At 40.2% G+C, this 23,963-nt stretch overlaps 1 protein-coding gene across 6 annotated transcripts in view; it reads right to left on the reverse strand.

Moving 5' to 3' along the window:
• Nucleotides 1–16,634, reverse strand: part of clcn5b (chloride channel, voltage-sensitive 5b) — a 32,460-nt gene extending 15,826 nt beyond the window's left edge. The window contains exons 1-6 of one of the 6 annotated variants that reach the window (XM_010902760.5): nt 16,616–16,634; nt 14,958–15,113; nt 5,803–5,951; nt 3,651–3,750; nt 3,152–3,339; nt 1,953–2,075 (exon numbers count right to left, since the gene is read on the reverse strand). In XM_010902760.5, the coding sequence (XP_010901062.1) occupies nt 1,953–2,075; nt 3,152–3,339; nt 3,651–3,750; nt 5,803–5,951; nt 14,958–15,105 (708 nt within the window). In that variant the 5' untranslated portion in view covers nt 15,106–15,113; nt 16,616–16,634. The other 5 variants (XM_010902755.5, XM_010902758.5, XM_010902759.5 and 2 more) reach the window with 5 other exon arrangements.
• Nucleotides 16,635–23,963: the final 7,329 nt, after the last annotated feature.

The following is a 23,963-nucleotide window of genomic DNA, read 5'->3' on the forward strand; positions in this document are numbered from 1 at the left end:
CCATATGTCTTGGCTGAAGCATGAGTACCAGTCTAATTAGTTTAAATTCCAGTCGCTGTGCCAAAGAGTCTGTCCTTCGGTTTTATAATATTAAAATGTCTTTAATGAGGGTAGGGGATACAATTCAAACTGGATAACGCAGACAGATTAACATTTCCTTAATGAGGGTAGGGGATACAATTCAAACTGGATAACCCAGACAGATTAACATTTCCTTAATGAGGGTAGGGGATACAATTCAAACTGGATAACCCAGACAGCTATGCACATTCTGGAACTGCATAAGAGAAAATTGGTCTCCTGAGAACATTGGTATTCACGTTTGTCATCATTTAGTAGACACTCTTATCCAGACTGACTGTAGAAGTATTTGTATACTTTCTGTACTTGCGTAATACATGATAACTTGATAAGTAACCATCAAACCTTTTTCATTTTTTTTATTGGTTGTTGATTTTGTACATACAATTCCAAATATATTATGTTGTTATGGAAAATATTCATGTCATTCCCAAACACTGAACAAATGCCACCCTCAACATGGAACTGCTGGCAGGTTTCACACTGCCATGAGTTATCAGTTAATTTGAGTGGGACTGTTTCCAATGCTTAATGTGGATTTTAAATCTGTGTGGCTCATGGCCCGAGTTTGATGACAGCTAATCCAAAATGGCGCCATAGTCCCTACTCCTCAAATCTTTAGAGGAAAAATAGTCTCCTATGCGGGGAATGGGGTGGCATGAAAGCCAGTCTAAATCTCCCCCATGAAAGCTTTGTGACATTTAGCCAGATTTCGGTTCACATCGGGGAAATAAAAATACAACGTAGTCTTCATTTTGGACACACTGTGTGTGTGTGTGTGTGTGTGCCTGAGTTCTAGTGCTTTAGCTGATATTATAGGACAGTGTGTTTGCCAGAGTCAATATGCTATGTGGTTGTGGCTGCAGCTGAAAACGTTTTAGCACAATTCCACAATATGGTCTTCAATCAAAAACAAACGGTATTCTCAGTCATTCCTTTTCTCAGAAAGAGAATTAAGACTTACATGAACTTTGTTGGCACTAAAAAGCAGAAATAAAGGTAATCCTCCAGCTAAAATAAACATTTGCTTACATTCATCATTTAGTCTTCCTAAAGCAGCTTTCACAATTAAGGTTTAGTGCCTTCCTCAATGGCACATTAAAAATGTTTCACCCTTTCAGATCAGGGATTCAAACCACTGTCATTTTGCTCAGTGATCCAGTGCTCCAACCACTATGCAATCTGCCACCAGAATTAAGACAAAAGCCCACTGTTCCGCATTGGTGAACTAAAGCCTAGGTTTTCATTTTGGAGTTGGGGCAGTCTACAGCAACAAAGATCAAGGGGGTTGGTTGCCTAGCAGTAATTAAGGTGGGCAACAAGGTCAAGGTTTAAGGAGAATCAGTGAGGAAAGACTAGGTTGGAGGACTGACGTTTTGAGAAGAAAACCAAAAAGAAAATTTTATTTATTTTAAAACGTCGAAACAGGGATGACAAATTATTCAAGAAAGTGTTTATGATGATCTACAATTGGATTCATTATGCAGATTTATGATAAATTCCTTAAGCAGACCATCTTCATTTCACGTATAGCTAAAAAGCGTAGCTCTAGTCCACAAAATTGTGTGACTCACTAAATGTTGCTGTGTTCACAGAACAAACGCAATAAAGATCCACAACCCTGTTTAGGGAGGCTACGGAGACATTTGCTTGGCTTTTGTGCAGGTCTGCCTGTTGCAACTATAATTAAGCCTGTATGCTCAAGGTTTAAATCCAAAGCCAGACATGAATGTAATGAACAATTCCATCTGTCTTCTTCAGGTTACACTCATTTTTTAATGTAGGTTTTTTGACTTTGTACTCTCCTTGTACCCAGAGCAAGGTAAAATGAACATAGCTCAGTGCAAGTGTGTGTGTGAGACAGAGCAGACCTCCGGTATTCCGGATCCACAGGCATAAGGAGCAAAGGCCCGGACCAGTATCACAGCCAGGAACGCGAACAGTAGTGCCCAAATTATGAACATCAGGTAGTCCACTATGTACGCTGATGCCCCCTAGAGGAGAAACCAAAGGACAGGATCAGTAAAACAATAGAACAGTCCTTTTACTTGATCACATTTGTTCTCATCTTAGAAGGAAAATATGTATATATAAGCGGACAGCTATTCTCCCTGAGACCTGAGACAACAAAAAAGACAGTACAGGCAATAAAAAAAAAATCACAGTCCGGTAAGCTGCAGCCACTGCCAAGGACAAGGGCAGGCTGGAAAGACGGTGATTGGCTACAATCTGCTGTCTCTACAAGACCTACACATCTCCAGGTGTTCTTTCCTGGAGGTTCACCTCTAGAACGCGGAGGCGAGCGGCACAGATTGGGGCTGATCCCTCTTGCCCTGGAAATTGACTATTCAGAACTCTGCCCTCTGGCAGAAGGTTGAGGTCTATCAGGACCAAAACCTCCCATCCCAAGAACAGTTTCTTTCCTACAGCAGTAGACCTCATGATCATGCCCCTGGAGTCAGATTATAGCCTGCTACCCACATACACACACAATCCCCAACTGGACAATTCTTGCCCCTTACATACTTTTTAGTATATTTCTTAGTAATTTATCAATGCTCAGTCTACTGTTCATGTTCACTCCACTGTTCTTATTTTTTTTTACTTGCCTTATTCCTTTTGTATTATTGTTGCACCAATGGCCAGAACCAATTCCTTGTTTTTGGTGAAACTTACTTGGCAATAAAACTCTCTGATTCTGATCAAGACATAGCAGTAATAGTATTACAAGTATAAACAAAAATACCAGCAACTAAAGATTACTACATTTTTATCTGTGTATCCAGGAAGAATAAATCATCCAGTGTGCCTTTACGATATACTGTATATGTAGTGTTTGTTGTTTGCCCACAGAGGGAGCTCACACCTCTAATATTATTAAAAATTCCACTGGTTTTCAAACCAACTTTAGTGTAGTTCGTGATTTGCTGGCACTAAACCCCCCAAAAGAACATAGCTTTATGAATAACATGACACACATTTGAATAAGACTGAGGAGTCAAAAAACAGACTAATTAAAGTTAATGTCTGTCTGAATTAAAAGTACGAAAGTGTAGAAAGCACTTCTCACCACTGAGCTGCCACCTAGTAGTTCGGCCCAGCTCTGCCACTCTGGGCACTTGTCTCTCTCCTGGAAGGTGGTTTCGTTGGACCCCCAGCAACAGTGTTCATGGTCATACCAGAACCCGCTCAGACACAAACCTTCTTTCAGGTCTGTCAACCAGTGGGCCAAGATGTCGATACCGCCAGCTAGAGCACCTGGGGCGGCGGGGGTGGGGTTGGTGGTTAGCACAAGGGAGATGCAGGTTAGCTTCAGCTTTAATGCTAGTTTTAGGTCAAAGGGCAGAGGGCATGGTGCAGATGAGTTAGTGAAGGTACAGAGAAATAAGACATGGGAAGTCAAGGCAGAGAAAGCCAAGTAAGGGCCAGAAACATACCGAGACAGACACAAATTCAGAAAGTAAGCCAGAGCAATGGACAGGTAACCAGGGAAGTAAGGGGACAGTAAGAGACATGCAGAGAAAACCGCAAACATCCTCTGGGGCCCTCTAGTGGCCAATCACACATACCTGACCAGAGCCCAATGAGCAGCATGAGCAGCCAGCCAGAGAAAGCATCGCTGATACTCTCAAGCAGGGCAGGGGTAGACAGCTTGCTCTTACTGGTGATCTGAAGACAAGAGAAAATGGAATAAGAGCACTGAAAAGATGTGGGAGATCATACGTCTATGCAGCACCTAGCATGTAAATGAAACATGTAAAGTGATTTGACCAGGCACTATGTCTGTGTTCTCATTCAAATGGCAGTTACTATCATCAGATCGGCTATATGGATGTCAAAAGATCAAAACCAGACTGCTCGCTAAAAATATAGCAGGTATAGCCATCACTCCTCCGCCGGCATTACACTGATTTTGAGGTCCGAGACAAATGTCTATGATCCGAGTTGAATCCTATGAGACTGTACCGGGTCATTGGGACTTGCATAGCGTGAGCAGGACTGCATTGTACCACAAGTGGTTTCTTTTTTTATAGGACCTGCCACTTATATTCCGACATTTCTGTCACAACTCACATGGGCAGCGACTATGAAGCCATTTAGCAAAGATTACTGCTATGAGTCAATATGCACTCAGTATGCAAGAACAAAACAATGATCGATATTTACCAAATAAATTAGGGAAATTCAGCACCCCACTTCTGGGGATAGATGCAATGAAACAGTTGGGAAAAGGAAATTGCACATTTTCAAGATGTTCAAGGAGAATTTCAACTTTTTGATAGATGGCCCCTCACTAGTCGATATGTATGTGGTTCAGAACAAACTAATCTGTGTTTTAGTTTTTCAGAAATTGGAATCCCATTATCAATTCTTTAAACAGCAATTACAAACTTCTGTACATTTTCACTACTAAGTGCTGATTGCTCTCTGGTCTAAGCACAAACCAAGTGCCTAGAAGTGCCTGACCCTAAGCGGACGTTTAAAAACTAAAACAGAGAAGTGTTTCCCAACATTTTTAAATGACACAGCACACTTCGATGACACAAAAACATTTTATGACACTAAAATTTTAGGGTCAAAAATATCCAATGTAAATATAAAATGTTCATTGTAACTAAAAACAGGTTAAATCTAAGATATACCGAAGATACCGAATAGATATAATGGCAAATGTGTCCTACAGTGGTAGTTACAATTGGACAAAGAAACCTACAAAATGACATCAGAATAGTTCATTTAACCATCAATTTAGTCAAGAAAAATCACATTGTGCATTTTTTGAACAAGACCTGTTGCAAGGGCAATACATTGATATTTAATCTTGCTGGATATTGGAATCAGAGTTCCACTCGACAATATCAAGCTATCCATTCAGCACCACCAATGGCAACACATCCAACGTAAACAGATATTAGTAATCTACTTGCAGGACAAACGTCCCACTGTACTCCTGCATGACCTCGATAACCACTATTTGCAAATAAGTTAAGACTTAGTCACTAAAGACTTTATATCTACAAAAACAATGGTGTGGATTGCATCTTTGTGTTCCATTTGCATTTTTCAACAGGGTAAGGACAGGTACAAAATAGCAAGCGATCTAATAATAACGATAGGTAAGCTAATGTAACATAACAAACAGTTCACGCTAAACAATTCTAGCCTAATTTTCAACTTTTTATGCATTTTAAACAGTCCTTTGAGAGCCAAATGAGCCAGCTCTTAAGTGAACAGAGCCAGAAGAGCCAGCTCACTGAAAAGATTTGAAATGGCCATCAATATAAGCTGTCCCACAAGAGGTTATTTCCAGTGTGAAGTTATTCAAGCTGAGTGGGCAGGATATAGGAAAGGTGGGTGGAGCCAAGCATGAGCTAGCAAAATCGTTTTAGCGATTATTGGTATGTATCATGTTTCTGGAATCACATACTCTGAAATGTGTGTGTAATAACTAAATTCACACTCACAAACAAAAATTATTAAAAACTTAGGAGAAGGGTAAAAAAAATAGAGTTCACTCTAATAATACAGTATATTAAATTTGGAAAAGAAAAAACTGTACAGATCAGATGTTTCATCAATAAGAGAATCAGAAGAATATTGGCGCAGTTCCATCTCTAGCCATAATCATCTGCTGCCTTTGAAAGCTGAATTGAAAACCTGACGCTTTAGATTTCTCTCTCTGGTGGGCTATCTGTACGCTCGTTTGGACCGAGAACTCACCTCCCTGTGGCGGTCCCGGTCCTTGCTCTTTTCTCTGACCCAGTCGATGGTGTTGAAATCTTCGTACGTTCCTACTCCCGGTACCGGCTCATCTAGTAAGTCCATCAGCTTAGTGTTACCGGTCTTACCGTTAGTGTAGGCGTCATGACCTGGGTGAGGGTAGACATGTTATATTCAACAGACCAAACAGGCCAACACATACAAGCATGTTGCAACATACAAACCTGTTCAGAAGAATTTTTTTTCAGACACACTCACACAGTCCAAACACTTTGAGAAACAGTTGGCTTGACTGGCTACACCATTGTTAGAACAAATCAAAACTTGAAAGGGCATTAACAGAAAATAATGCGTATCGTAGATCTCACTGAGAAATGCCAATAATGCCCTTAGTTCTTAAACAATACCAGACATTACTTTGATAATGAGCATTTTCTGTGAGACTGAACCAAGACAGTTCTCAAGACACAATGGTTTTATGCAGCAAAAACCGACAGTTTGCACACCCAATGGCACCCTCAACCAAACATAGTGCAGAACTTGCAATCACAGCCCTTTGTTTTTATAGGTTTCCATTTAAGACACAGAGCAGTATCTGAAACAAACAACAACCACAGTCCTAATCAACGAAAATATCTCTAATGAGAAAAGGAATTCAAACAGGAAGTGTGGCGGGTTTTTGTGCAACACAATGCAGTGACTGACAAACGTTATTCTCCTTAACATAATACAACAACCATCATGCCCAGCCAGTTGCTGTGATCATGGAAGTCACTGGCTACCAAACAGATAATTTTACTAGCAATTCAACTTTGGACAACGGACTTTGGTAGTAGTACACTATAAAGGGAGTAGACAGACATTTTAGAGACCAGTATTGCATTAGAGTAGAATAATTTGAGACAAATGAAGTTGTCATTTTGAGTAACAAAAACTTAACTGTAAATTACCATGACTTGACAAAACCAGATTTAACTCTCAAGATTTGGGTGACCAAAGCTTTACCATATCATCTATGATCCAATCACATCTCACAATGTTACTGAAGAAAGGCAGGCTGCAGGTCACAGTTGGGATAGCAACACAGCAGATATTAACATATTCTAGTCCACACACACAGTGGTTCCATTGTTACTGTGGGGATTAAACAGTAAAGGTGACGATAGGACATGTTTGACTGGTTTTTATAGGAAAAGGAAAGCAGCGCCTCCAGTCTGTTTGGTTAAAACAATTACGGAGGCACAGTGGAAGCTTTCAGATGCATGCTAGCTGACAGAAGAGACGTGGCATGAAATGAGTGTGGTGTGTTGGTAAGCCCCCTAGACTCCGGACCACACACCCCTGGCAATACGGGTATGAATGTTGTCCCAGACATTCCTTACAGTCTTCTCTGAATCCCCCCCTCTACACTTCAACTGTTATTGTCAAAAACATCTAAAAGATATACAAAAAAGGCAAACTGTTTCAGTGAGGAGATAAGCAGAGCTGCCTAGAAACATTTCTATACTCAGAAAGAAGGCACAGTGCCACAGATATCCATAAAGACGTATATCCTTAAAATGTGACCTAAGATGAAAAACCTACTTAAACTGGATTGACAATTTTGCTATATTACAAAGTCGGCTTTATATGGATTTTGTGTTTCTTGTACTACTGTAATCTAGTGGTCTGATCTCCCACTCCTCCGTCTGGTGCCAGAGATTTTTACTTTAACTTTTAGATCACAAACGTCAAAAATCTATAATGATTCATTTTTTTATGACTAGCCATGTTCAAATTTCCAGCTTTATGTTTAGGACAAATCCAAACAAACACATTACTTATATATGCCTTGTTTTTTAAGCATGTTGGAGCATCATGTATTGGGTATTCTTGACATCAGCAACAAATGGAGAGTTTCTGGATAAAAACAAATTGGTGTTTGAATCCAGAGTCTAGCAGAGGGCGGAGCAAAACTGGCTCAATGGTGTGAACAGGTGGATGTTAGGCATGGCTAATGGAGCGAGCAGTGTGATAAGAAGCAGATCTGTATTTTTTTTTCCAGATCTAGTAGCATAGTTATTGCATAAAGGCAAAGCCATTATCACAAATTGGACATACACAAACTTGATAACAGACCATTTCCTTTCTAGCTTTAGTTGGGGGAGAGCATTAAAACAAGATGATGCTGCACTGGGGCTAGCTTGACCCTTTTCTCCCTGGGTGAGAGAGTTACGTGTTGCCTGTTCTGGGATAAAAATCCCACTTTTGAAGGATCATTGGTCAGACTGTTAATCTGAAAGAAAATACAGAAGAGCATTCTAAAGAAGTTGGAGATAAAGTAATACAAATGCAGAGATTAAACCCAGGCACTGCAGAAAAATGCTGTTCCACAAAACTTCCAAAAATTCAAATAGGACTTTTGAGAGAATCCACAGAGGCCAATAATCACCTTGAAAGAGCTCCAGAGTTCAGTGCCTGGGAGTGCAGTAATGGTGCACCTGTCAACCATATCCTGAACTCAGCTTAAAACTGGCCTGTACTGGAGGGTGGCAAGAAAGAAGAGGTTACTCAGAAAGTATTATCTGAAAGCATGAGAGTGACCTAGCTGCAACATGGGAAAAGGTTGTGCAGTCAGATTGAGAAGACTGAAAATGGTGAGTGGCAGAAACCTAGTGGCAGCAGCATCATGCTGTGGGAATGCTTCTCACCACTAGATCGGGCATCTTGTTAAAAAAAATTAAACAGCCCATTCTACCAAGTCAAATTGACTGGAGGATGTGTGGAGGATGAATACTTAAGCAAGGAAAAATACACTCACCTAAAGGATTATTAGGAATACCATACTAATACTGTGTTTGACCCCCTTTGGCCTTCAGAACTGCCTTAATTCTACGTGGCATTTTTTCAACAAGGTGCTGAAAGCATTCTTTAGAAATGTTGGCCCATATTGATAGGATAGCATCTTGCAGTTGATGGAGATTTGTGGGATGCACATCCAGGGCACGAAGCCCCCGTTCCAACACATCCCAAAGATGCTCTATTGGGTTGAGATCTGGTGACTGTGGGGGCCATTTCAATTTCATGTTCAAGAAACCAATTTGAAATGATTCGAGCTTTGTGACATGGTGCATTATCCTGCTGGAAGTAGCCATCAGAGGATGGGTACGTGGTGGTCATAAAGGGATGGACATGGTCAGAAACAATTCTCAGGTAGGCCGTGGCATTTAAACGATGCCCAATTGGCACTAAGGGGCCTAAAGTGTGCCAAGAAAACATCCCCCACACCATTACACCACCGCCACCAGCCTGCACAGTGGTAACAAGGCATGATGGATCCATGTTCTCATTCTGTTTACGCCAAATTCTGTGTCAACAGAAATCGAGAAATCAGACCAGGCAACATTCTTCCGGTCTTCAACTGTCCAATTTTGGTGAACTCGTGCAAATTGTAGCCTCTTTTTCCTATTTGTAGTGGAGATGAGTGGTACCCGGTGGGATCTTCTGCTGTTGTAGCCCCTCCGCCTCAGGGTTGTGCGTGTTGTGGCTTCACAAATGCTTTGCTGCATACCTCGATTGTAACGAGTGGTTATTTCAGTCAAAGTTGCTCTTCTATCTGCTTGAATCAGTCGGCCCATTCTCCTCTGACCTCTAGCATCAACAAGGCATTTTCGCCCACAGGACTGCCGCATACTGGATGTTTTTCCCTTTTCACACCATTCTTTGTAAACCCGAGAAATGGTTGTGCGTGAAAATCCCAGTAACTGAGAAGATTGTGAAATACTCAGACCGGCCCGCCTGGCACCAACAACCATGCCACGCTCAAAATTGCTTAAATCACCTATCTTTCCCATTCTGACATTCAGTTTGGAGTTCAGGAGATTGTCTTGACCAGGACCACACCCCTAAATGCATTGAAGCAACTGCCATGTGATTGGTTGATTAGATAATTGCATTAATGTGAAATTGAACAGGTGTTTCTAGTAATCCTTCAGGTGAGTGTATATACATTTTTTAAATAAAAATATTACCCATTAATAAAGCCAACATAGAAAACAATAGAAAAATGAATTTTCAGCGTCAGTGTTAAAAAAAAGAAGAAAAAAAAGACTCCCTATGTTCTCTATCCACTGACACTAAACAAAACCTTTAATTACTAACCTCAACCCATAAGACAGAAACAGCCTTTAACCATTGGGGATGGACTGAATTGCACATGGCGGGGACTGAATTGTGAAGTTTTACTATCTTTGTGAGGACTTCAGGTCCCCACAGGTTTAATACAACCAGGGTTACACTGCAAGCATAGACATGAACACGCAAAAGACACGCTTGAGAGATTGGAATAATGGATTGTGAATTTTTGTAATGTCATCTATTTAACACATACAGATAAGAAAGAAAATTATCTGATAGTTTCAAAGTGATTGTTTGAAAAAAAAAGTTTTAATTTTACAGTGGCGAAACATGACCCAAAGAAATGCAAAGCACAGGGAAGTAGGGTGTCACTGGGATGCTATTCAAGTCATGCTTACTTAAAACTTGTTAATCTACTCTGACCACTTTTGAAGACTGCATACTCAGGCTGACATTTCTACCAGCTCAATTAAAAGAAAACTGAGAAAGTAAGTAAAAAAAAGACAGTATATATACTATAAACTGAACTACTGAAAAGACAGAGGTGCAAGAATGTCTACATCTTACCGCTTTTCATCAAAAGTCTCTCATTAACTTTCAGTCTCAATAATTCACAATACATCTGGCTGGGAATCCAACAGCAACTCTAAGTAAATGGGAAATGCGAGAAATCCTCTCAGAATAACTTTTCTTGGGAAGTGTTTTGCGGATGGGGGGCTGTGTGGGAACCAGTTTCTGATTATGGTTATGGGTTCTGTGTAATGGCTGCTGTGTCACATCAACTGTCTGAACTTGGGTGACTTCCTGTGAGATGTGACGTTAGTGAGCCTGAGGAGAGTCATGGTATTATGGCTCTGGTCCATTTTGATCCCATTTTTCCCTGAAGGTGTTTTACTCTGAAATGTTCAAAGATTTAAAAGAAAATAATTATGACTTCTACAATGCTCTTCTGTAAATCACATTGACTGGGCTATATTAAAACATTTGGAAAGGGTAATTTGTTGTTTTCAGCAACTGACCATGGCTGATGTCTTATGGCTCTCTTGTCCCTTTGAAGCAAATATGGTAAGCAATATGTTTGGAACATCGAATCACAATACATAATGTATTCAACCCCTTGGACACTCACATTTGATTGTGTTACAGAGTTAAATCTTTTAGGCCGGGGATTCTGCCACTGATCAACACAGAGGTCTATAACATCAAAGTGAAAAAGAAAATCTATGAACGGTTGACAGTTTAATTACAAATACAAAACAGATAATTGATTAAGTATTCACCAAATGTATTCAATAGTTGGTCTGGGAACCTTTGGCAGCAATTAGACATATTTTGACAGACCAGGTTTTTATTTTTCACCCCCCCCCCCCCCCCCCACAAAGCTTTCAGTTTGTTTTTCAATTGAATTGTTCATCTTATAGGTCACATTAAAAGTGAGAAAAGTTCTGACATGATTTATCTTTGTCTCATTCTTCTACATCACAAAAACCTGGCATTTTAAAAGGAGTGTGTAGACTTAATATCCACTGTAAGTCTCTACCAGCTTTACACATCTAGACAGCGATTTTTGCCCATTATTCATTTAAAAATTGCTCAAGCTCCATCAAGATGGATTAAGGTCCAGGCTTTGACCCCAGGGCATTTACCTTTTAAATTACAGTGTGGCTTTGGCTCTATGTTTGGGGTCATTGTCCAGCTGGAAAATGAATTTTTCAGCACAACGATGACCTGACGCACACAAACAAGACAACGCTGGAGGGGTTTCAGAATAAGTCTGTGAATGCCCAGCCAAAGCCTGGATTTGAACCCTATGAACATTTGTGGGGAGACCTGAAGGCCAAATTAGACTCCTCATCCAATCTGACTGAGCTTCAGAGGATCAACAAGTAAAAATCTGACAAACTGCCCAAATCCAGGTGGAAAGCTGTAAGAAATCTCAAAGCTGGATTCGCTGCCATAGGTACTTCTACAAAGCATGTACTAAAGTTTCTGAATATTTATGCACAACCCTGTTTCCAAGAAAAAAGACTGCGTAAAATGCAAATAAAAACATAATGGAATGATGTGCAGATCATTCATTCCTATATTTAATTGAAAATAGTACAAAGATGGAATATCAAATGAAATTTGAAACTGAGAAATATTATTTTTGGTAAAAAATGTTACTGACCCATTGCCAATTAATCGAATTAGTTGTGTGATATTCCACCAGGTTTAATATTTTAGCATTACACAACTTTTCCAGTCTTTTGTTGCCTCTTTCCCAACTTTTAGGCATATCTTTTTCAAGAAACAATAGCATTTCATATGATATGTTGGCTTTGTACTATTTTCTATTGAATATAGGGTTTACATGATTTGCACATCATTGCATTCTGTTTTTATTTACATTTTACGCAGAGTCACAATTTCTTGGAAATGGGGTTGTACATGAGATTCAAGTTTTTATATTTGCAATAAATTGGCACACATCTCAAAAAAATATGTGTTTTTCACTTTGCCACTCTGGTATTATATGTAGATTGATGGCAAAAGAATACAGCCTAAATAGTTTCAGAAGGCATTGTATGTAGGCCTGAATAGCTCCATCCTCTCTTGAAAGCAAGTCTATGGGCTACATTTCCTCTGCCCGAGTTTGGGATTTGTCCAAGGCACCAAAACGAATGCTGCTCGTTATCGCATGTAAACCGTTGTTTCATGAGAATCTACATGTCCATTTACATTTACGTAGATCTGTCCACAAGAAAGTATCAACACCTAAGCATTGCATGCAAATTATTTCAGCAGTCACACTTAATACGGAACAACTTACAGTAGTGATTACAAAAGATTTCCTAACACGGAGGTCTCCGACATATCTCAGCACAAGTAGAAATGTTGTTAAACATTCCTCAATTGAGACCAGGGGAGACCAGGTGTTAAGGGACAGACTGGACCAAAGCCAAGGTGTGAGTCAGTTTCTCAAAAACCAGAGGTTCCAGTCAACGATGTCGCATGAGGTGTGACATGTTGTACTGTGGCTGGAGGGAAGGAAGTAGGCCTTAATCTCAAACTGCTTTGGCCAAAGCTTTTTAAATAACCTTTCATTAAACCCCTTTTTCTTAAGTCTTCTCATTCATTTTCTCTCTCTTTCTTTAACAATCTCACCACCCCACAGGCCAACCTTTGGCTACGTCTGACCCTTTGGAAATCAGCATTTAGTCTCGTGACAGTATAATCATTGACCAACAATTACTGCGCTAACTTTCTATTGTGAGTTGAAAATAGGTAACATCCAGGAATAGCTCTTTAAAGAATGTTTAAAGGAGCTCAAAATGGATTAGTGTGGTTAATGTGTGTGAAAATGATTTCACCTCCCTGCAAGATGAACACTCAGAATATAACAAAATAATGCTTGTTAAAAGGACAGAATACTAATGTGTTTCCGAATTGTTTCTGTGAAAGTGAGTGCTGCACATTTTGTGTGTGTGTGTGTGTGTGTGTGTGCGCGCGCGTGACTCATGATATCCTATAGCTCTTTGCACACAAGATAGAACACTAAAAAAGGGACCAACGGCAATAGATAATGTAATAACAGGGCCTATGAATCTTAATATAAACAGTAGTGTGAAAATCTTAGGCAATCTAAGAACATTGTCTAAACCTATTTAGCTAGGCAATAAGTGATAATTTGCTTATAAGACACCACATAACATTAAAATACAAATGAATACAAATAAAATAAAAATACCAAGAGGTAAGTGATATATATTGTGCAAAAGGTAATCTCTTGAGAGAAATATAACACGTCAAAGAAATTGTAAACTGGCAATGGAAGGCAAAATGTTTTCTGCACCTGATTAATAGAACTTAATGGTCACTTCCTCTGCGGAAAAAAGGGAATCCGGTTAAGTACCTGCTTAGCATCAAGCCGTCAACTGGCACCAAAGTATATGCTTCAGCCGTGAGAAGTCTTACAATCAATTACTATCTTTCAGCACAATAAAGACCCTAACCACTCTGAAAATAAAATCAAGACCTCTTTGGAGTGAACACTCAAAAAACTCAGTGTTGGATTGGCCACTTCAGAGTCCAACCTCAATATTATTGAAGCTGTGTAGGATCACTTGGATAGGGAAAATAAGAAAAAGCATACAACGTAAAAAGACGTGTTATGGAAAATCCTGTAAGATGCTTGGAAGAATTGATCTGAGGAATACTTGAGAAAAAACCCAAAACTACAGTGAATTGCTTCAGCTTTTCATTGTAAGGGAGGCCAGGGCCACACAACTGAATTGTTCTAAATACACAAGATGTTTGTGTTACTTCTCATGGTATTAAAGCTCTTTTGTAATCTTCAATGTTATTTAGTGACTTTGTTTTTCACTGAAATAAGGAATGGAATGCCGTAACCTGGATATCTTAAACCTTGTCTGTCCACAGAATAGACAAAACCATTTCAACAGGAAGCTCAAGTTCGAATAAAGTAGTAGGCTATAAGGCTGATACAACATATTGATGACATCAACTGTATCCAGGCAGCGTTACTATCACAGATCGAGGAAGAAGCTTAATAGACAGAGATAAAGAGAAAGGAAGAGGAAAATGTGAGAAAAGAGAGGGCAGAAGAACAGCAGAAAGAGGATGACTCCTGGCAGTGTTTCTGTCAGTGATTATTAAAGAGTAACCAAGCGGATGTACTAGATGTTTGGTCAGCCTAACTCATCCATCTCCAACCATCCTTAGTTTAATCAGACAGGTGTTTCAGCCTAGCGCTGACACAACAACCTGCACACATCAGCCCAGGATTTGAATGAAGAGCATGCAAGTTCCAGCTTGCATATTATAACAGGATTGTAGGGTCTCTCTACAACAGCCATTAATTGAACATTACTACAGACAAAATACTGACACATATTGCAATAAATTATCGACTTCAGTTTGTTTCGACTTAGAAAAAAATTCCACTAGAGAAGAATCTAAACGTAAATAATCACTGTAACTCACAAAACCACACACCACTCTTCCACTGCATGCCACTTGGTCGTATAGCCGCTTACCTAAGCTGTATTCCGGGTCTAAAGGAGGCACGTCGTCGGTGATGGAAAAATCGAGCGTGGCTCCAGCAATAATATCAACCAGCTCATCATCACTAGCCGCGTTGTGAAGACTTTCATAATTATCGTTGCCATACCCAGAGGTGTCCATTCTAGCCCCTGTAGATGTAGAAGGATATGTTTTGTTATTTAGCCTAAAAACACAGTTAGGTCTAAAGTTGCAGCCTAAATAGTACCTCTGACGTTATTCGATGGGTATTTTACATTATTCCAAAAAACGAAACATTGCTTTCCAAATGAAACAAATTAATTAAAAAAATCTGGGCTATAACTACTAAAGGCGGTTTGCTGATACCATATGTTATGGCGTGACTATGTGCCCGTTTCCTATTAATCTCTTTGGAAAGTATATTGCAATTCCAACCCCCTCCCCATATCGTCATAGAGAATCTGGAACAAAACATATTGCCTAACTTTAGGTTGTTGATATCTTGAACCCAAATACTAGTGGTACGGTTTATATATATTTTTTAAAAGCGATATAACCTGCGATACAGACAGACAGCTACCTTATCAATAGAAAAAGTTAACCGATTTTGTCCAAACAGTTTATAAGCTGTTGTTAACTTTGCTTCTCTTTTAAAACTGCTGACATATTACACAATCAGTGATAAGTAGCCTATGAGCAAGCAAGTTACAATATAACCGTAGACACATGATCAACTGAAAGCCGATAGCCCTTGCCGTTGCTTGTAGCATATCGTATGAAAAAGGTTGATTATGGCCATACGTTAAACTTTGCTTTACCGGTTTGTCTACTGATGATATTGTATGGTATGACGGAAGGTGGAATATATATATGTGTATAACTATATATTTTCCTTGGCTGGACAAATTCTGTTACCTATGCAGTATTATATAGTATTATCTACTGATTATTATAGAGTAAGGCGTAGGCAACCTACCTCCGTAGCTAAGATGTGAACTGTGGTCTTTTGACACGGATTTGTGAATTATTTAGATCTACGGTGAACAAATAAAAGTTCCTGGTTTGATGATGGTTTCTTAGATCCTACGTCATTGTTGGCACCGGAAAACGACAATTTCTTCTACAAGGTTCAGACCATGTTCAGCGCCAACGTTACTTTCTTTGGAAACTGGAATACAATTAGAAGTGACTCTAATCTTTGTTGGCTGTTTGGTGGACCACAGTTGGTTGATCGCGCGGGTAACAGTTACGGTTTCAAAATGTGAAAAGTGTTTCAGTCCGTTTTCTAGCGTTTGATTCTTAGTGAATATGGCACCGATATGACAGACAGTGCATTTTAGAACAGTGGATGGAATAGGTGCTGGAACTGGGTTAGTGGAGCATATCGGGCTATCTATGATCTTCTAGTCAGGTCTGGTCATTTACAAAAAACGCAAACAATAATTGCATAAAACTTGTTTAATATTTTTTTTTGATTATTTTTGGCACACCTAGGCTATACATCTTGTAGTGATTGTTTTGCAACAGGCTATTATAATGGCAATTATAATTGTATAACTATAGTGTAACGTGAGAGCAGTCAGCATTGATACAAAAGTTGATTCGCATTACGTATGGTCTAAATTAAAATAATATACGCAATAGCTCTTTTTCCAGTGGTGAAATAACTTACTGGCTGCAGTCTACTTGGGTACTGTATACAAATCTAGAACTACCACCCAACTCCCAGGAATTCTTTAACTTTTCAGAATTAGGTTATGTTCAGACTTCTTCCGATGCGAGCTTTGAAACATTGGAGCCCTATTTACTTTCAATAAAGGGTAGCAAAGTGGGAGGGGGAACTAGTTGGCGATGCAAGCATGGGTTTGGAAAACAAAGACATTCTTCAGATAATTTTGGAGAGATTGGAAACCACAATGAAATTCTATACCCACACATTGTCAATTAGATTAGTTCAGCAATCGCGTGAGGCATGACTACTTGCATGTGATTGGTCGACCGGCTGATTGGGGGATTGTTATACAGTTTTTCCGATATTTTATTGTCAAACGTGTTTCCGTCTCTTCTAAATGTGTTTCGTTTTATTAACCTAGAAAATAGAGAATGAACTAGAACGGCGTAGGTTTGTATTGTATATTGGAGGGTGCGGGGTCAATGAATCCCAGGATTTTCTCTGTTTTACAGGCGGGTCAAATTGACCGGTCTGTAATTTTCGGGGGGTTACTTTCACTTCAAAAATAAGAAATGAGCGCAATTATTTTGTGAAATTTTCTAAATCAAATTATATTTGATTGATATTGAGAATTGGGACACATTTTCCAATTATCGTATGAAAAGGAAAACTTTAATAACCTGTGCTTTCTTCATACATCCGTGCTATATTCATGAATTGCAAGAAATGCTGCAAAATCCTCAAGGCACATCCACAATTTAGCAACTGTATGCGATGTTATCAAATGGCAGCCTTAGTATCTGGGCACAGAATGAATACAGTAAATAAAGATACTGTAGACTGATATATTTGGTTTAAATAAACCACTACTTCGAGTAGCTACAGTGACACCTTGTGGGAACATTTTACTTCTATGGTCATGTGCAATTGGGTGAACTCTGCCGGCAATACTCAGCCCTCATTTCAGGGTGGTTGCAGTTGTTTGGTTTCCCCTTGGCAATGTGATTGACTTCCTGCTTGTTGGGCCCTGTCCGGAGCCTCTCCCAGATAGGGCCACAGTGTCACTGGACCCCTGTCGCAGCCCAAGGTTTTATGCTGCTATGTTAATTTGCCGGGGGAGTAGGGTCAGTTCTCCTTCTCCACTGTAAATCCTTGTAAACCTAAGGAATGCATTCTAAATTTTGTTTTCTCCTGCTCCAATCAAACTTAAGAGGACATGAAGTCTTGGCCCACACCACTGTCCAAAGTCCTCCTGGCTGTTTCAGATCAAGACAATATCTGATGATTCTAGCTGCCAGTCTGATAACCAAGCCCCCCCTCCCCCCGGTGGTCATGCTTCTGACCTGGATTAGGTTTTATAGACTCTGGACACAATTCAAATGCATTTACTAATTATTACAATGTTCACCCGGCACAGCCAGAAAAGGACAGGTCACCCCTCTGAGCCTTGTTCCTCTCTTGGTTTCTTCTTAAAATTTGGCCACACTTAGGGAGTTTTTCCTAGCCATTGTGCTTCAACATTGTTGTTGCTTGTTCCTTGGGGTTTCAGACTGGGTGTTTTGTAAAAGCACTTTATGACAACTGCTGCAGTAAAAAGGGCTTTATAAATACATTTGATTGATTGAGGGAGTGGTAGCTTGGCTGAAATGGCTACTCTTCAACACTGCAAGGAGGACTTGAAGAGCTGATGCCAGTCAGATTTGGTCTGGAACCTGCATTGAAGTCTTCGTCTGTCTGGTCTTTCTTTCCGGTGAGTCTTTCTGGCTTTGAGTACTGGTCCTCCTTTTAGTTTTTTTCTTGTCTATTTTTCCCCCTCTCTCTCTTCTGCATGTGATTCAGTTCCGGCCACTTTACTCTCCACACCCCCCACAAAGCAGAATCATGTTTGAAGCGATTCTTCTCCAGCACAGTCATTTTATCATGAAGTGCTCAGAGAGGCTTGTCATGACCCACATCAAAGGAAGTTTGCTAGGACCTCTAGACCTGCACCAATTTGCCTTCCACCACAACAGATGGACAGATGAAGGATGGAGATGGAGGATGCCATTATCATTGATACATGACCACAACAAACCTAGAAAACAGAAAAACACATGTGAGAAGGCTGGTTCATTGACTGAAGTTCAGCATTCAACACTATTGATCTCAGAGTCATTCTCAACTCTGGTTACTATGCTGTGTGATTGAATATTGGGCTTCCTGAGGATTTGGCTGACCTCAGGATTTGAGGATTGGCAGTAACAAATACTTATTGAATCTTAACACTTGGACCCCAGGTGCCCTCAGCCCTATGCTTTACTCCTCGTTCACCTATGACTGAGTGGCTCTGAACCACACCGTCTCTGTCATCAAGTTTTGCCCAACGACACTGCGGTTGTAGGCCTGATTACCAGAAATGATAAGTCAGCCTGGCGGGAGAAGCTAGGCAAACTGGCACTGTGGTCTGAGAATGACCTCTTCTCGAACGTCAATGAAACAAATGAGATTATTGTAGAAGGAAGCAGAGAAAGGAACATGCCTGATCAACTGTATCACATCCTGGTATGAAAACTGCTCAACACATGAGTGCAAGGCCTTACAGCAGTAAGGACCACAGTAGTAAGGAACTCCCAGTACAATAACAGGGGCCAACTTCCACCCTCAACATCTATCTGAAGTGGTGCCTGACCAAGCCCCAAAACATTATCAAGGGCCAGATACCAACAGGTTTAGCTTCAGGGACGTCGCTAGGCCTATTATAGAGGGGGGTTAGCCCCCCTGGTGGTGGGATGAGGATTTTTTAAATTATGATACATTTTCTAATGACTTTATTCTGAGATGAATGGGCTAATGACTAAATCTGTTTTTGAAATGATTCAGAATGATTCAGAGATATCTCACTTAGAAACAGAATATACTGTATGTAGATGTTCATTTACTATAAACTATAGTTGACAAAAGTATTTTTGGACTTAATGGACTTTAATTTCTGTATTTATAAAGAATTTAAGTCATATTAGATCAGTTTTTAACACAAACTATGAGACAGGCATACTTTTATCCAATCCTGACCAAATATAACCCATTGTTACTCTAAAAATAATGAAAATATGTTTTGGGGAGTATGCCCAGACCCCCCCAAAACGAGGATTAGCCCCCCCATCCATGATTTTCTAGTGCTGTCACTATGGTCTCATATCAGTAATTTAGATCAGTATTTGTCAACCCTGCTCCTGGACGCCCCCCTGACCTGCATGTTTTAGATCTCTCCCTGCCCTAACATACCTGATGTACAGTGGGGAGAACAAGTATTTGATGCACTGCCGATTTTGCAGGTTTTCCTACTTACAAAGCATGTAGAAGTCTGTAATTTTTATCATCACTTCAACTGTGAGAGACGGAATCTAAAACAAAAATCCACAAAATCACATTGCATGATTTTTAAATAATTAATGTGCCTTTTATTGCATGACATAAGTATTTGATCACCTACCAACCAGTAAGAATTCCAACTGTCACAGACCTGTCAGTTTTTCTTTAAGAAGCCCTCCTGTTCTCCACACATTACCTGTATTAATTGCACCTGTTTGAACTCATTACCTGTATAAAAGACACCTGTCCACACATTCAATCAAACAGACTCCAACCTCTCCACAATGGCCAAGACCAGAGAGCTGTGTAAGGAAGGCAACAACTGTTGGCGCAATTATTAGAAAATGGAGTTCAAGATGACGGTCAGTCTCCCTGGGTCTGGGGCTCCATGCAAGATCTCATCTCGTGGGGCATCAATGATCATGAGGAAGGTGAGGGATCAGCCCAGAACTACATGGCAGGACCTGGTCAATGACCTGAAGAGAGCATGGATCACAGTCTCAAAGAAAAGCATTAGTAACACACTACGCTGTCATGGATTAAAATCCTGCAGCGCACGCAAGGCCCCCCTGCTCAAGCCAGCGCATGTTCAGGCTTGTCAGAAGTTTGCCAATGACCATCTGGATGATCCAGAGGAGGAATGGGAGAAGGTCATGTGATCTGATGAGGCAAAAATAGAGCTTTTTGGTCTAAACTCCACTCGCCGTGTTTGGAGGAAGAAGAAGGATGAGTACAACCCCAAGAACACCATCCCAACCGTGAAGCATGGAGGTGGAAACATCATTCTTTGGGGATGCTTTTCTGGAAAGGGGACAGGACGACTGCACCATATTGAGGGGAGGATGGATGGGGCCATGTATCGCGAGATCTTGGCCAACAACCTCCTTCCCTCAGTAAGAGCATTGAAGATGGGTCATGGCTGGGTCTTCCAGCATGACAACGACCCGAAACACACAGCCAGGGCAACTAAGGAGTGGCTCCGTAAGAAGCATCTCAAGGTCCTGGAGTGGCCTAGCCAGTCTCCAGACCTGAACCCAATAGGAAATCTTTGGAGGGAGCTGAAAGTCCGAATTGCCCAACGACAGCCCTGATACCTGAAGCATCTGGAGAAGGTCTGTATGGAGGATTGGGCCAAAATCCCTGCTGCAGTGTGTGCAAACCTGGTCAAGAACTACAGGAAACATATGTCTCTGTAATTGCAAACAAAGGATTCTGTACCAAATATTCTGCTTTTCTGATGTATCAAATACTTATGTCATGCAATAAAATGCTAATTAATTACTTAAAAATCATACAATGTGATTTTCTGGACTTCTACATGCTTTGTAAGTGGGAAAACCTGCAAAATCAGCAGTGTATCAAATACTTGTTCTCCCCACTGTATCTTATGAACAACTGGGTAATGAGCTGATCATTTGAATCAGGTTTGACTCCGAGCAGGGAGAGATCGAAAGCATCCAGGAGCAGGATGGAGAAAGACTGATTTAGATGAAGGAAACCGAATCGTAACACACTTTGTTTAATGTGTTCAACTCCATTTCATTTACTTCAGTCCAGACATTAATAAGAGCTCATTCTCCTCAATTTATGTTCACCAAGCTCCACTGTTAGATACACCTATCTATTGGGTTGGATCCCCATTTTCCTCTGTATGTTTTGAGGTATTACTTGTTCAGAGTTCAGAGCTGCCCTTTTGCATTACACTATTATTTTTAAACTTGAAAGACTAGTGTGTTGAAATCCCAGGTCATCAGTTCTTTCTGGCACCAACTCAATTCCTTATCTAAATGAGTGTTTGTCTACATGTTGCATGTGTCATCGCATAGGTTCAAGTCTGTTTGTTCACCACTGTTTAACTATACACACACATGAGCACCCACACCAACACACATCCAGTGGCCCAGAGGTTAATGAATTTTCAGTCGTTCTTTTAGGTCAATCCCAGAGTGAAACTGGCCAAAAGTTGATGAGTGGAAAAGGAAATTGTTTATGATGCCAGCTCTTTCTGGCACCAACAATCATACCACTGTCAGGTCACTTAAACCATGCATCTTCCTCATTCTGATTTTGGTCCAACAATAACTTAACCTTTTTATACTGAGTCAAAGACACATGATTCAGTGTTTGGCATTTGGTGTAAACAAGCAGCTGTATGCTACCTACATCTGTGTCTGTGTCTGTATCTGTATTATCAGCTGTTTCTCCCTCCTCCATTCATCCCACTTTATCTCATTCCTCAATGCCCCCTGTTACTCTTACTTCCCTCCATCACCACCCACATAATGGAAAAATAAATATTTATCTTTGTTGCCTCCCATGAAATATTGATACTAGTCCGCGGGGCATTCTTCCTTAAAAATAAATCTTCTCTCTCACATTCACTAGTCAGAAGCAGTGGTTTATAGAACACCAGAATTGTGTTATGCTTCACTTTTACAACAGCAATCATCTTTAGGCAATCATCATTTTTAACAGCTCAAATCATTATCTTAACAAGTGTTTGTCTAAATGCACATCACATAGGTCAGTTTGTTCACCACTGTTTAACTATACACACACACGAGCACCCACACCAACACACACAGTGTCATAGAGGATAATGCATTTTCAGTCGTTCTTTTACATGTGGGTTACTGTAGGTTAATCCCAGAGTGAGACTGGCCAAAAGTTGATGAGTGGAAAAGGAAACTGTTTACGATGACGATTCTTCCCTCTTGGTGGATTACTTTCTTGTGTAATTTGAAAAGACAGTTGATTTCACCATTTACTATTGGTTCCACTGGTTTTCATTTACACACAGGACACATCTCTCTTTCTCACCCTGTCCGGGTGAAATAATGCAGTGATGTCCACTAAGCACATACTCAGTGCCGTCCATGGGCAGGTCTTGCAGACAAAACTCAGAGGGTGACTTCAACAGAGTGGCTCAGGTGTTAATTATTGTTTGAGAAATAAACAATGAACAATTGAACATTTAATTTAGGAAGTAATTTATTCTTGATGTGTCAGATCTCAAAATCAGATGTCAACCAATGCACATGAGGTGTCTTATGGGGTTCCACTTTGCTCATGGAGGCTGCATCATTGCACACTCGCTCAACGGGGCCAACCAGAGTTTCGAATTAGCGCCTAAATTACTGATAATTTTCTATCCCTAAGCAATTGTTACATTTGCGTGCATGGCGGAGGCCCAAATGAATGCACAAATTAAGTGCTGAGGGTGGAGTTGAGTCAGGGGAGTTCATTTGGGATTTAGCAAGTCTCTTCAAACTGCCCATGTTGTCTCCCTTTTATGTTAATCAACAGGGTCAGGATTCCTATGGGTGGGAGCAGTCAGCCAAAAACCAGCAATTTCTATTTTTCAAATTGCGTGCTTTAGTTTGAAAATGACTTTAAGAATGCCTATCTGCCCAATCTAGTGTCCACAATAAATTAATTACTCAAATGAAGGCTTAATAGATCAGACGTTAGCGTTTATATACCATAATAAACTAAAGGGCATCGTCCGTTTCTATTTATGCAATGTGCTAAATGCTAACTGTCTGTTCAGTATTGGGATCAGTAATTGTCTGGGATCAGCGCTCCCGATGAAAGACATGTTTTGTTGAAGCACACTTTTCTTATTCCTTGTACATTATCATAAAAAGAAATCTGTTAATCAAAATAGGCCCTTGTCAACAAACCGAAAGACAAGAAACTGACAGGTTTAAATGCTGTGCCAGTAGTGCAAGGTTAGCACTCAGCATGCTATAATTATGCACTGAGTGTGGTTTACGGTTAACCTAAGCTACAACTGGTTCCAGTCCTTATCCATGGTATAGAAATCTCTGTGGTGCCTTGTTCTAATTATAAACCCCTAGTTAGTAAAACAATTATTTCATATATAATCCATGCAGGATGGTTTTTAATGTGTAACAGCAAGTCAAACTCAACAGGCTTGGACCAATTAGTCAGGGTTGGTTTGGGCAAGAACAAGAATGGAAGATTGGTCACTGTT

This window comes from Esox lucius, chromosome 24, assembly GCF_011004845.1.
Source record: "Esox lucius isolate fEsoLuc1 chromosome 24, fEsoLuc1.pri, whole genome shotgun sequence".
NCBI classification, from domain to species: Eukaryota; Metazoa; Chordata; class Actinopteri; order Esociformes; family Esocidae; genus Esox; species Esox lucius.